Consider the following 14,529-nt stretch of genomic DNA (forward strand, 5'->3'; position numbering starts at 1 on the left):
ATAAAAACCATTACGTCTATGGAGAGTCCCCGACAAAGATAGGAAACCAGACGTGTGTGTGTGTGTGTGTGTGTGTGTGTGTGCAGATGGGGTGTTGAGGCGGGTCGTCTGGACGAGGCGTCTCTGGTCCAGTCCTCCACATCTGATCTGAGCTCTGAGGACCAGGAGCGTCTCAAAGCGTATCATCACAGCTTTGACGACGAGAAGGTGGACCTCGACCTCGTCCTGCACCTGCTCTTCAACATCTGCCAGAGCTCCGACGAGGGTGAGGCTTCGCTCAAGCAGAGGATCCGCTCACGCCAGAATTACAGTCCTCATGTCTTTCTTTCTTCAGTGGAAAAGAAATGAAGGTTTTTGAGGAAAACATTCCTCATTTCCTCCATATAGTGACTTCAATGGGGTCCAACGGGTCGAAGGTCCAGATGTGAGTTTCAGTGCAGCTTCAAAGTCTCGACACGATCCAGCCGAGGAATACGAGTCTGATCTAGACAAACCAGCCGACATTTAAAACAAAATAAACATTTATATACTTTATAACCACTAATGCTGGTCTTCCACGAGCTGTGATGCGACACACATTGCGTGATCAGGGTGAAAGGTCAAGCGGGACGTAGGCGTAAGAACAGACGTAGTGTTTACAAAGCCGTGCACAAAGACTAAGACAAACGCCATTTACAAAATAAATAAATAAATAAAAGGTAAAAAAACGATGTGAGCAATTTTGAAGTTGGAGGAGAAAATGAGATGGAGTTGTTCGCCCTATCCTACATTTATGAGCCGGAACACGCGTGACCTTTCACCCTGATCACGTAATGTGTGTCGCATCACAGCTCGTGGAAGACCAGCATTAGTGGTTATAAAGTATATAAATGTTTATTTTGTTATAAATGTCGGCTGGTTTGTCTAGATCAGACTCTTATTCCTCGGCTGGATCGTGTCGAGACTTTGAAGCTGCACTGAAACTCACATCTGGACCTTCGACCCGTTGGACCCCATTGAAGTCACTATATGGAGGAAATGAGGAATGTTTTCCTCAAAAACCTTCATTTCTTTCTGACAGAAGAAAGAAAGACGTGAACATCTTGGATGACGTGCGGGAGAGTAAATTATCAAGACATTTTAATTCTGAAGTGAACTCCTCCTTTAAACACACTCACACATCAGCATAATCATAATCAGAAGGAGCTTTATTTATGTGTGTTTTGTCCTCAGGCGCGGTGTTGATTTTCCTGCCCGGCTACGATGAGATCGTGTCTCTGAGAGATCGCATCGTCTTTGATGATAAAAGGTTCACGGATCACCAGCAAAGGTGTGTGTAGTGTGTGTTTCCTTCTGTTCTAATGCAATATTCAGCTGGACATAATGCAGGGACTTGATTTTATACAGGGTGTTTTCAATTTTGCTTCCGCCATAAAAAAGATAATTGCGAGTTTATATCTCACAATTCGAAGTCAATAAAAATGTCAGAAATGTAGGACATAAACTTGTAATTGCGGGAAATTAAGTCAGAATTTTGTGAGATATAAACTCAGAATTGCGTAAAATAAAATAAAAATTTCAAGATATGAACTGGGAATTGTGAGAGATAAACTGGGAATTGTAAGAGATAAACTGGGAATCGTGAGATAATCTGGGAATTGTTGAGAAAAAAATCTAAATTGTGAGAGATAAACTCGGAATTGTGAGAGATAAACTGGGAATTGCGTAAAATAAAAATTGTGTGATATGAACTCGGAATTGTGAGATATGAACTCGGAATTGTGAGAGATAAACTGGGAATTGTGAGAGATAAACTGGGAATTGTGAGATAAACTGGGAATTGCTGGAAAAAAAAATCTAAATTGTGAGAGATAAACTGGAAATTGTGAGATATGAACTCGGAATTGTGAGAGATAAACTCGGAATTGTGAGAGATAAACTAGGAATTGCGTAAAACAAAATAAAAATTGTGAGAGATAAACTGGGAATTGTGAGATATAAACTGGGAATTGTGAGAGATAAACTGGGAATTGTGAGAGATAAACTCGGAATTGTGAGAGATAAACTGGGAATTGCGTAAAATAAAATAAAAATTGTGAGATATGAACTCGGAATTGTGAGAGATAAACTCGGAATTGTGAGAGATAAACTGGGAATTGTGAGATAAACTGGGAATTGCTGGGGAAAAAATCTAAATTGTGAGAGATAAACTCGGAATTGTGAGAGATAAACTGGATATTCTGAGATATGAACTCGGAATTGTGAGAGATAAACTGGGAATTGTGAGAGATAAACTGGGAATTGTGAGAGATAAACAGGGAATTGCGTAAAACAAAATAAAAATTGTGAGATATGAACTCGGAATTGTGAGAGATAAACTCGGAATTGTGAGAGAAACTCGGAATTGTGTGAAATAAAAAAAAAATTGTGAGATATGAACTCGGAATTGTGAGATATGAACTCGGAATTGTGAGAGATAAACTGGGAATTGTGAGAGATAAACTGGGAATTGTGAGATAAACTGGGAATTGCTGGGAAAAAAAATCTAAATTGTGAGAGATAAACTGGAAATTGTGAGATATGAACTCGGAATTGTGAGAGATAAACTCGGAATTGTGAGAGATAAACTAGGAATTGCGTAAAACAAAATAAAAATTGTGAGAGATAAACTCGGAATTGTGAGATATAAACTGGGAATTGTGAGAGATAAACTGGGAATTGTGAGAGATAAACTGGGAATTGTGAGAGATAAACTGGGAATTGCGTAAAATAAAATAAAAATTGTGAAATATGAACTCGGAATTGTGAGAGATAAACTGGGAATTGTGAGATAATCTGGGAATTGTTGAGAAAAAAATCTAAATTGTGAGAGATAAACTCGGAATTGTGAGAGATAAACTGGGAATTGCGTAAAATAAAATAAAAATTGTGAGATATGAACTCGGAATTGTGAGATATGAACTCGGAATTGTGAGAGATAAACTGGGAATTGTGAGAGATAAACTGGGAATTGCGTAAAACAAAATAAAAATTGTGAGATATGAACTCGGAATTGTGAGAGATAAACTCGGAATTGTGAGAGAAACTCGGAATTGTGAGAGATAAACTGGGAATTGTGAGATATGAACTGGGAATTGTGAGAGATAAACTGGGAATTGTGAGAGATAAACTGGGAATTATGAGAGATAAACTGGGAATTGCGTAAAATAAAATAAAAATTGTGAAATATGAACTCGGAATTGTGAGATAAACTGGGAATTGCTGGGAAAAAAATCTAAATTGTGAGAGATAAACTCGGAATTGTGAGAGATAAACTGGAAATTGTGAGATAAACTGGGAATTGCGTAAAATAAAATAAAAATTGTGAGATATGAACTCGGAATTGTGAGACATGAACTCGGAATTGTGAGAGATAAACTGGGAATTGCGTAAAATAAAATAAAAATTGTGAGAGATAAACTCGGAATTGTGAGAGATAAACTCGGAATTGTGAGAGAAACTGGGAATTGCTGGGAAAAAAATCTAAATTGTGAGAGATAAACTCGGAATTGTGAGAGATAAACTGGGAATTGCGTAAAATAAAATAAAAATTGTGAGAGATAAACTCGGAATTGTGAGAGATAAACTGGGAATTGTGAGATAAACTGGGAATTGCTGGGAAAAAAATCTAAATTGTGAGATAAACTCGGAATTGTGAGAGATAAATTGGAAATTGTGAGATATGAACTCGGAATTGTGAGAGATAAACTCGGAATTGTGAGAGATAAACTGGGAATTGTGAGAGATAAACTGGGAATTGTGAGAGATAAACTGGGAATCGCGTAAAACAAAAATAAAAATTGTGAGAGATAAACTCGGAATTGTGAGAGAAACTCGGAATTGTGAGAGATAAACTGGGAATTGTGAGAGATAAACTGGGAATTGTGAGAGATAAACTGGGAATTATGAGAGATAAACTGGAAATTGTGTAAAATAAAATAAGAATTGTGAGATATGAACTCGGAATTGTGAGATATGAACTCGGAATTGTGAGAGATAAACTGGGAATTGCTGGGAAAAAAATCTAAATTGTGAGAGATAAACTCGGAATTGTGAGAGATAAACTGGAAATTGTGAGATAAACTGGGAATTGCGTAAAATAAAATAAAAATTGTGAGATATGAACTCCGAATTGTGAGATATGAACTCGGAATTGTGAGAGATAAACTGGGAATTGCGTAAAATAAAATAAAAATTGTGAGAGATAAACTCGGAATTGTGAGAGAAACTCGGAATTGTGAGAGATAAACTGGGAATTGTGAGAGATAAACTGGGAATTGTGAGAGAGATAAACTGGGAATTGTGAGAGATAAACTGGGAATTGCGTAAAATAAAATAAAATTGTGAGATATGAACTCGGAATTGTGAGATATGAACTCGGAATTGTGGGAGATAAACTGGAAAATTGCTGGGAAAAAATCTAAATTGTGGGAGATGAACTCGGAATTGTGAGAGATAAACTGGAAATTGTGAGATAAACTGGAATTGCGTAAAATAAAATAAAAATTGTGAGATATGAACTCGGAATTGTGAGAGAAACTCGGAATTGTGAGAGATAAACTGGGAATTGTGAGAGAGATAAACTGGGAATTGTGAGAGAGATAAACTGGGAATTGTGAGAGATAAACTGGGAATTGCGTAAAATAAAATAAAAATTGTGAGATATGAACTCGGAATTGTGGGAGATAAACTGGAAAATTGCTGGGAAAAAAATCTAAATTGTGGGAGATGAACTCGGAATTGTGAGAGATAAACTGGAAATTGTGAGATAAACTGGAATTGCGTAAAATAAAATAATAATTGTGAGATATGAACTCGAAATTGTGAGATATGAACTCGGAATTGTGAGAGATAAACTGGGAATTGTGAGAGATAAACTGGGAATTGCATAAAATAAAATAAAAATTGTGAGATATGAACTCGGAATTGTGAGATATGAACTCGGAATTGTGAGATATGAACTCGGAATTGTGAGAGATAAACTGGGAAATGTGAGAGATAAACTGGGAATTGTGAGATATGAAATCGAAATTGTGAGATATGAACTCGGAATTGTGAGAGATAAACTGGGAATTGTGAGAGATAAACTGGGAATTGTGAGAGATAAACTGGGAATTGTGAGATATGAACTCGGAATTGTGAGAGATAAACTGGGAATTGTGAGAGATAAACTGGGAATTATGAGAGATAAACTGGGAATTGTGAGATAAACTGGGAATTTCTGGGGAAAAAATCTAAATTGTGAGAGATAAACTCGGAATTGTGAGAGATAAACTCGGAATTGTGAGAGATAAACTTGGAATTGTGAGATATGAACTCAGAATTGTGAGAGATAAACTGGGAATTGTGAGAGATAAACTGGGAATTGTGAGAGATAAACTGGGAATTGTGAGATATGAACTGGGAATTGTGAGAGATAAACTGGGAATTGTGAGAGATAAACTGGGAATTGTGAGAGATAAACTGGGAATTGTGAGAGATAAACTGGGAATTGTGAGAGATAAACTGGGAATTATGAGAGATAAACTTGGAATTGTGAGATAAACTGGGAATTGCTGGGGAAAAAATCTAAATTGTGGGAGATAAACTCGGAATTGTGAGAGATAAACTCGGAATTGTGAGAGATAAACTGGGAATTGTGAGATACATGTATAAACTTGGAATTGTGAAAGATAAACTCGGAATTGCTGGAAATTAAGTCAGAATTTAGGAAATAAAATCAGAATTGCGAGATATAAACTTGGAATTCTGAGAAAAATGTAAGATAATGTAAGAATTGTAAGATAATGTCAGAATTATAAGATAAGTCACAATTACCTTTTAATTGTTTTATTCTGTGGCGGAAACGAGCTCAGTGTTACCGAGCTTAAGAAAAGTGTCCATCTGTTATTTGTAGATGTTGTATTGATAGTGAGGATCTTCAGGTTTCAGGTCTTCATCCTTCACTCCAGCATGCAGACGTCAGACCAGAAGAAGGTTTTGAGGAACACTCCTAAAGGGGTTCGCAAGATCGTGCGTATATCTTCCTCTCATATCTATAAACCACACACACACACACACACACACACACACACACACACTCTTTAAATGCGAACATCTCACACAATCTCCTCTCAATCCACAGATTCTCTCGACCAACATCGCAGAGACCAGCATTACGGTCAACGATGTCGTTTTTGTCATCGACTCCGGCAAAGTTAAAGAGGTTTGGTTGTTTTTCTCCTGCTGATATAGTAGTATAGTATAATATAATATTTTGTGAACATATTTTTGTAAATTATCTTCTTATTTGCTTCAGTTCTGTATTACTGGACTGGACCCTCATCCTTCCCTCGCACTGTAACACATCTTTCCCTCGCGGGTCAAAATGACCCGAAGCCCTAAAATTATACTTTATTTATTTTTATTTTATTTTATAATGCAATCTTTTGGGAGTTTTTTTGTTATGTTTTATTGTATTTACCTTTAAATTACTAGATTTGATCAATAAATAGTAATTTAAGCACATTCTTCACATTAAAAATTCAAAATAACTCACAATTTCATGCATAACCCTTTTAATTCAGCTCTAAATATCTTACATTGGGAGTCTTTGAGCTCTTGTGGAATAATAATAATAACACATGATATTTGATGCCTCTAGATGGGCTTATAGCTCTATATGCAGCAGAGGAGCTGTTCCGCTGGGTCCTAAAGCCAGTTCGCTTCAATGTGCATTCACACACACATGTACACATTATACAATCATTTTTTTGGTAAAGTTTTAGCATTTTTAGTTTGAATTTTGAGCATGTTTAGGGTTTTCTATGTGAACTGAAGCATTCCTCGCATTCCAGTCATTCCTAAAGGGCTCAAATTGATTCGTTACTTTTAAATTTCAACCACAAAACTCCTCGAATCCATGACATTTTTTGTGTGTGTGTGTATTCGTGGTTCAAGTGTGATAAAAGTCCTGGGGTCTTGGACCCTCTGAACCTTGGACCTGGGGTCTTGGACCCTCTGAACACTCAATTTGTAAACATTTTTACAGAAAGCCTACGACGCTATGAATAACGTGACGATGCTGAAGATGGTGTGGATCTCGAAGGCCAGCGCTCTGCAGAGGAAGGGCAGGTGTGTGTGTGTGTGTGTGTGAGATGGTCGGGATCGGCAGAGGAAGGGCAGGTGTGTGTGTGTGTGTATGAGATGGTCCGGGTGAGTCTCCGGCCGAAACATGGCCAGTGTTTGATTGCAGAACTGATGGAAGATGTGTGTGTGTGTGTGTGTGTGTGTCTGATCGTGTGTTTGTGTGTTGTTTAGAGCGGGGCGCTGCAGACCGGGGATCTGCTTCCATCTCTTCAGCCGTCTGAGGTTCAACAACATGCTGGAACATCAGATTCCACAGCTACTGCGCATGCCTCTACAGGTACACACACACACACACACACACACACACACACACACACACACACACACACAAGTCCAGTTATCATCACACAAGTAAATACAGGCGTCTTGTATGTTAATCCAGATTGGTGTAAAATGTTTCTCAACTTTTGACATTCTGAGAAAAAAAAAATCATCATTAGTAGGTCAAGTTGATCGTATTGCATTGTGGGATCCAGTACCTAATTTAGTTTGCTTGTATATAGCACTTTATACAATACACTAGCGCTGCACTATTAATCACAATTAAACCGTACGCGATTTGGCAAAGGCTACGATTATTATATGCGCACTTTGTCAGTGCAGCGGCTGATCGGTAGTAAATGCTCCATCTGAACACCAGAGGGCATCACACACACACACACACACACACACCACATATCCATCTGAACACTAGCGGCGTCTCACACACACATGCCAAATATGCCCCTGCAGAAGTACGATAACACACATCATTGAAACGCTTTGATGAAACATGACTAATAAACACACGCCTGCCTTTTTCTGTGTGAGAAGCGCATCATCTCACAGAAGCACGAGCTCAACTGTCCTGATGAAGTGAGTTTGGAGTAAAAGTGTGTTATTAAATGTTGTCTTTTGCTGGACAGGAGGTTCATAAATGCGTCTCATGTTTGGAAAGATGTTTGACGCGTGTTGCTTTTTCAAATGCACGTTATAAGCGACTCAAACGCAGTGCTTTCAGAGTGAGCCGCGTTTACTGAGCCGTGCTTCACTGACACGCTGCACATAACTGACAATCACAGCATTCGCCACTTCAAAATCACCATAATCCAAATCGGTTAGATTGTTTCAAAGCAGCTTCACAGAAATGACCATAACTGTGTGTGTGTGTGTGTGTGTGTTTCTCAGGAACTGTGTCTGCACACTAAGCTCCTGGCTCCCGTCTCCTGCCCGATCGCGGAGTTCCTGTCGAGAGCACCTGAGCCGCCGCACCTGCACACGGTCAAACACGCCGTGCAGATGCTCAAGGTCACGCAAACATTACAACACAGTCATAATCAGATCTGTGGTTCAGAAAGGCCTTCATCTGAAAACAGAAAACAGTCCGATCTGAATTGGTGCAGATGAATAATCTGATGGGTCATTATGAATAAAATAATAAAATAAAAATAACCATGTTTCTTTGTGAATTAAGTGTGTGTTTTTTATCCCATTGGCAGATAATTGAGCTTTTTTTAAGCAAAAACTCACTTAATTTTTATTTATTTCTCCAGAAAACAATATATAATTTTACATTTTACGCATCTTGATTTAAGAATTTTTTGATATTTGGACTGGAAACAAGACAAAAACACTTTTTGCGGTGTAATTGAACCCCTGCTCTCTGACTCCTCCACGCAGACCATCGATGCCATGGACCCCTGGGAGAACCTGACGGAGCTGGGCTTCCACCTGGCCGACCTGCCCGTGGAGCCGCACCTGGGAAAGATGGTTCTGTGTGCGGTGGTTCTGAAGTGTCTGGACCCGATCCTCACCATCGCCTGTACGCTGGCCCACCGAGACCCGTTCGTTCTGCCGGCTCAGGCCGCTCAGAAGCGCGGAGCCATGCTGTGCCGGAAACGCTTCACGGCGAACACCTTCAGCGACCACATGGCCCTGCTCCGGGCCTTTCAGGTCAGAAAGATCACTGTAATAACCTCAGGTCAGAAATATTACTGTAATAACCTCAGGTCAGAAATATCACTGTAATAACCACAGGTGAGAAATATTACTGTAATAACCTCAGGTCAGAAATATTACTGTAATAACCACAGGTCAGAAATATTACTGTAATAACCACAGGTCAGAAATATTACTGTAATAACCACAGGTCAGAAATATCACTGTAATAACCTCAGGTCAGAAATATTACTGTAATAACCACAGGTCAGAAACATTACTGTAATAACCACAGGTCAAAAATATTACTGTAATAACCACAGGTCAAAAATATTACTGTAATAACCTCAGGTCAGAAATATTACTGTAATAACCTCAGGTCAGAAATATCACTGTAATAACCACAGGTCAGAAATATTACTGTAATATGGAAGTGAGTCATGATTATACACGATACAGCACTAGCCTCGAGTTCCTTATTGCTTTTATAAAACGGTAACCACACAATACAAATATTGACGCCAAAATATATGTATCTATGCAACTTTCTTGAGGTAAAACCACTAAAAGCCTTCCTTCCGCCGGACAATCCTTGATTCTGATTGGTCAATAGCTGTTTTATTCACTATTAAACACCCGCTTCGCTTCGAGCCTAACAACGCCCTTCAGTCGGGACTTATTCTCGATCCAGCACAGCCTCTCGTACCTTATTGCTTACTTATAGTTTTTATTAATATTTTGAATTAGTTATTATTTTTGTATTTTTAGTTTTAGCAGAAGTTGACTGTTGTTGTTGTTGTTGTCTTTAGGCGTGGCAGAAAGCTCGCAGTGACGGCTGGGAGAGAGCGTTCTGTGAGAAGAACTTCCTCTCTCAGGCCACGATGGAGATCATCGTCGGGATGCGGACTCAGCTTCTGGGACAGCTCCGGGCCACAGGTCAAAGTTCACCACCGCATCTTTACAGTAACCGTTCAGACAGACTGTCAGTAAGAGCTCCGGGCTAGGGGTGGGCGATATCTCGATATTTAAAATATATCGAGATATTTTTTAAACACGATATGGATTTTGACATATCGTATATATCGATATATTGTTTATTTTTAATCCTGATTTCGCCACTTTGCTTGTTTGCCTTCTCTGTGCTGTGCTCGCCCCCGCCTCCTTGCTTTTGTTCCCCCTCACCTCGCGTGTTGTCTCATTCAACAATTGTCTCATCCGCAACCAGCCCGGAGGCTACAGAACTCCGAGTGTGTCTGCGCGCGAGCGACAGAGCACGAGAGAAACCGAGTGAGCATTAATTGCATTAGTAAATTGGTAGCCTACATACTACAATATATAATTACTATATAAGAGGCATGGAAGTTCGATTAATGGACTCCAGTAATCAGAAGGCTACTACAAACGTCTTGTTTTAAACTATCGCAGGGCTCGAATTTCGGCGCGGGTATTGCGCATAATTCTAATCATTCCCGCAGGTCTCCCATTTATAATGCGGGAAATTCCCGCAATCGTAATCCACACAGATTATAAAATCAAATCATTCTTTTAACAACTATCTGCCAGACGCAATTTCACAAACAGCGTGAGTGTTCAGCGGTGCCGCGTCTTCTTTCTCTTCTCTCATAATGTGTTGTGCAAGGCAAGCATCAAGCGCTGCGGCCATAACATACACTCGCGTTTAGGAGTCGGGACATGATGGATATTCACTCGCACAATCGGGCCAGCAGTGCATCGTGACTGAAGTTTACCATTTGCACGTCTTTTTAAGTCTTACCAGTTTAAACATTCAAGCGATTTTAAACTAATCAGTGCTCGCGCGCTCTCTGAGAAATTATTTTCTATGCGCACATTCATAGAAAATCCGCCTTAAGAACAGCTGGCCAGTAACAAAAGTTATTTTTCGCGGATTATATTGCTTTAACACGCAAAATTGTCAATTTCGGTCGTCGTGAGTATACTCTAAACATAGTCGGTTTTGTCTTTAATAAGCATAAAACGCATGCCAGTATAATGAACACAGGATCCGTGCACTAGCTCTTAAAGTGACGGCAGCCATATGTGTCTGTCATTAATTTTGTTGTCAATACAACAAAAGATAGCTTTAAATTAAAGGAATCAGGATTAATAACCTATGCATTTAATTTATTCAGGACTAAAATACTACTGTGTTATTTTCCATTTGATTACTTTATTCAGTTTCTGTATATGAATCACGTGATTAATAATGATGACGAAATTCAGGCCCTGTGTTTAATTTTTCTCATTTGGTTACATTCTGTTATGGAAAATTAATTTTCTATTGATTGTAGGCCTATATTTTGAGTTGTATTCATATCCATTTTCCTGTAAAGATATCGAGATATATATCGAATATCGAGATATAGCAAAATATATCGAGATATATTTTTTGCTCCATATCGCCCAGCCCTACTCCGGGCCACAGGTCAAAGTTCACAACCGCATCTTTACAGTAACCGTTCAGACAGACTGTCAGTAAGAGCTCCGGGCCACAGGTCAAAGTTCACAACCGCATCTTTACAGTAACCGTTCAGACAGACTGGCAGTAAGAGCTCCGGGCCACAGGTCAAAGTTCACAACCGCATCTTTACAGTAACCGTTCAGACAGACTGTCAGTAAGAGCTCCGGGCCACAGGTCAAAGTTCACAACCGCATCTTTACAGTAACCGTTCAGACAGACTGTCAGTAAGAGCTCCGGGCCACAGGTCAAAGTTCACCACCGCATCTTTACAGTAACCGTTCAGACAGACTGTCAGTAAGAGCTCCGGGCCACAGGTCAAAGTTCACCACCACATCTTTACAGTAACCGTTCAGACAGACTGGCAGTAAGAGCTCCGGGCCACAGGTCAAAGTTCACAACCGCATCTTTACAGTAACCGTTCAGACAGACTGTCAGTAAGAGCTCCGGGCCACAGGTCAAAGTTCACCACCACATCTTTACAGTAACCGTTCAGACAGACTGTCAGTAAGAGCTCCGGGCCACAGGTCAAAGTTCACAACCGCATCTTTACAGTAGCCGTTCAGACAGACTGGCAGTAAGAGCTCCGGGCCACAGGTCAAAGTTCACAACCGCATCTTTACAGTAACCGTTCAGACAGACTGTCAGTAAGAGCTCCGGGCCACAGGTCAAAGTTCACCACCGCATCTTTACAGTAACCGTTCAGACAGACTGTCAGTAAGAGCTCCGGGCCACAGGTCAAAGTTCACCACCACATCTTTACAGTAACCGTTCAGACAGACTGTCAGTAAGAGCTCCGGGCCACAGGTCAAAGTTCACAACCGCATCTTTACAGTAACCGTTCAGACAGACTGTCAGTAAGAGCTCCGGGCCACAGGTCAAAGTTCACAACCGCATCTTTACAGTAACCGTTCAGACAGACTGTCAGTAAGAGCTCCGGGCCACAGGTCAAAGTTCACCACCACATCTTTACAGTAACCGTTCAGACAGACTGTCAGTAAGAGCTCCGGGCCACAGGTCAAAGTTCACCACCGCATCTTTACAGTAACCGTTCAGACAGACTGTCAGTAAGAGCTCCGGGCCACAGGTCAAAGTTCACAACCGCATCTTTACAGTAGCCGTTCAGACAGACTGTCAGTAAGAGCTCCGGGCCACAGGTCAAAGTTCACAACCGCATCTTTACAGTAGCCGTTCAGACAGACTGTCAGTAAGAGCTCCGGGCCACAGGTCAAAGTTCACCACAGCATCTTTACAGTAGCCGTTCAGACAGACTGTCAGTAAGAGCTCCGGGCCACAGGTCAAAGTTCACAACCGCATCTTTACAGTAACCGTTCAGACAGACTGTCAGTAAGAGCTCCGGGCCACAGGTCAAAGTTCACCACCGCATCTTTACAGTAACCGTTCAGACAGACTGGCAGTAAGAGCTCCGGGCCACAGGTCAAAGTTCACAACCGCATCTTTACAGTAGCTGTTCAGACAGACTGTCAGTAAGAGCTCCGGGCCACAGGTCAAAGTTCACAACCGCATCTTTACTGTAGCCGTTCAGACAGACTGTCAGTAAGAGCTCCGGGCCACAGGTCAAAGTTCACAACCGCATCTTTACAGTAGCCGTTCAGACAGACTGTCAGTAAGAGCTCTGGGCCACAGGTCAAAGTTCACCACCACATCTTTACAGTAACCGTTCAGACAGACTGTCAGTAAGAGCTCCGGGCCACAGGTCAAAGTTCACCACCACATCTTTACAGTAACCGTTCAGACAGACTGTCAGTAAGAGCTCCGGGCCACAGGTCAAAGTTCACAACCGCATCTTTACAGTAGCCGTTCAGACAGACTGTCAGTAAGAGCTCCGGGCCACAGGTCAAAGTTCACAACCGCATCTTTACAGTAACCGTTCAGACAGACTGTCAGTAAGAGCTCCGGGCCACAGGTCAAAGTTCACAACCGCATCTTTACAGTAACCGTTCAGACAGACTGTCAGTAAGAGCTCCGGGCCACAGGTCAAAGTTCACAACCGCATCTTTACAGTAACCGTTCAGACAGACTGTCAGTAAGAGCTCCGGGCCACAGGTCAAAGTTCACCACCACATCTTTACAGTAACCGTTCAGACAGACTGTCAGTAAGAGCTCCGGGCCACAGGTCAAAGTTCACCACCGCATCTTTACAGTAACCGTTCAGACAGACTGTCAGTAAGAGCTCCGGGCCACAGGTCAAAGTTCACAACCGCATCTTTACAGTAGCCGTTCAGACAGACTGTCAGTAAGAGCTCCGGGCCACAGGTCAAAGTTCACAACCGCATCTTTACAGTAGCCGTTCAGACAGACTGTCAGTAAGAGCTCCGGGCCACAGGTCAAAGTTCACCACAGCATCTTTACAGTAGCCGTTCAGACAGACTGTCAGTAAGAGCTCCGGGCCACAGGTCAAAGTTCACCACCGCATCTTTACAGTAACCGTTCAGACAGACTGTCAGTAAGAGCTCCGGGCCACAGGTCAAAGTTCACAACCGCATCTTTACAGTAGCCGTTCAGACAGACTGTCAGTAAGAGCTCCGGGCCACAGGTCAAAGTTCACAACCGCATCTTTACAGTAGCCGTTCAGACAGACTGTCAGTAAGAGCTCCGGGCCACAGGTCAAAGTTCACAACCGCATCTTTACTGTAGCCGTTCAGACAGACTGGCAGTAAGAGCTCCGGGCCACAGGTCAAAGTTCACAACCGCATCTTTACAGTAGCCGTTCAGACAGACTGTCAGTAAGAGCTCCGGGCCACAGGTCAAAGTTCACAACCGCATCTTTACTGTAGCCGTTCAGACAGACTGTCAGTAAGAGCTCCGGGCCACAGGTCAAAGTTCACAACCGCATCTTTACAGTAGCCGTTCAGACAGACTGTCAGTAAGAGCTCTGGGCCACAGGTCAAAGTTCAACACCACATCTTTACAGTAACCGTTCAGACAGACTGTCAGTAAGAGCTCCGGGCCACAGGTCAAAGTTCACC

At 41.4% G+C, this 14,529-nt stretch overlaps 1 protein-coding gene across 1 annotated transcript in view; it reads left to right on the forward strand.

The window, feature by feature from the left end:
- The window catches only part of ythdc2 (YTH domain containing 2), a 48,702-nt gene that overhangs the window by 20,339 nt on the left and 13,834 nt on the right, over nucleotides 1-14,529 (forward strand). Inside the window, exons 14-22 of the mRNA XM_056243964.1 lie at nucleotides 87-265; nucleotides 1,213-1,309; nucleotides 5,943-6,030; nucleotides 6,143-6,223; nucleotides 7,049-7,131; nucleotides 7,318-7,423; nucleotides 8,314-8,433; nucleotides 8,806-9,078; nucleotides 9,873-9,999. Of these exons, the coding sequence (XP_056099939.1) occupies nucleotides 87-265; nucleotides 1,213-1,309; nucleotides 5,943-6,030; nucleotides 6,143-6,223; nucleotides 7,049-7,131; nucleotides 7,318-7,423; nucleotides 8,314-8,433; nucleotides 8,806-9,078; nucleotides 9,873-9,999 (1,154 nt within the window). The remainder of the gene's footprint in view (nucleotides 1-86; nucleotides 266-1,212; nucleotides 1,310-5,942; nucleotides 6,031-6,142; nucleotides 6,224-7,048; nucleotides 7,132-7,317; nucleotides 7,424-8,313; nucleotides 8,434-8,805; nucleotides 9,079-9,872; nucleotides 10,000-14,529) is intronic.

This window comes from Rhinichthys klamathensis, unplaced genomic scaffold (genome assembly GCF_029890125.1).
Source record: "Rhinichthys klamathensis goyatoka isolate OS25496 unplaced genomic scaffold, OSU_Roscu_1.1 h1tg000875l_1, whole genome shotgun sequence".
Lineage (NCBI taxonomy): Eukaryota > Metazoa > Chordata > Actinopteri > Cypriniformes > Leuciscidae > Rhinichthys > Rhinichthys klamathensis.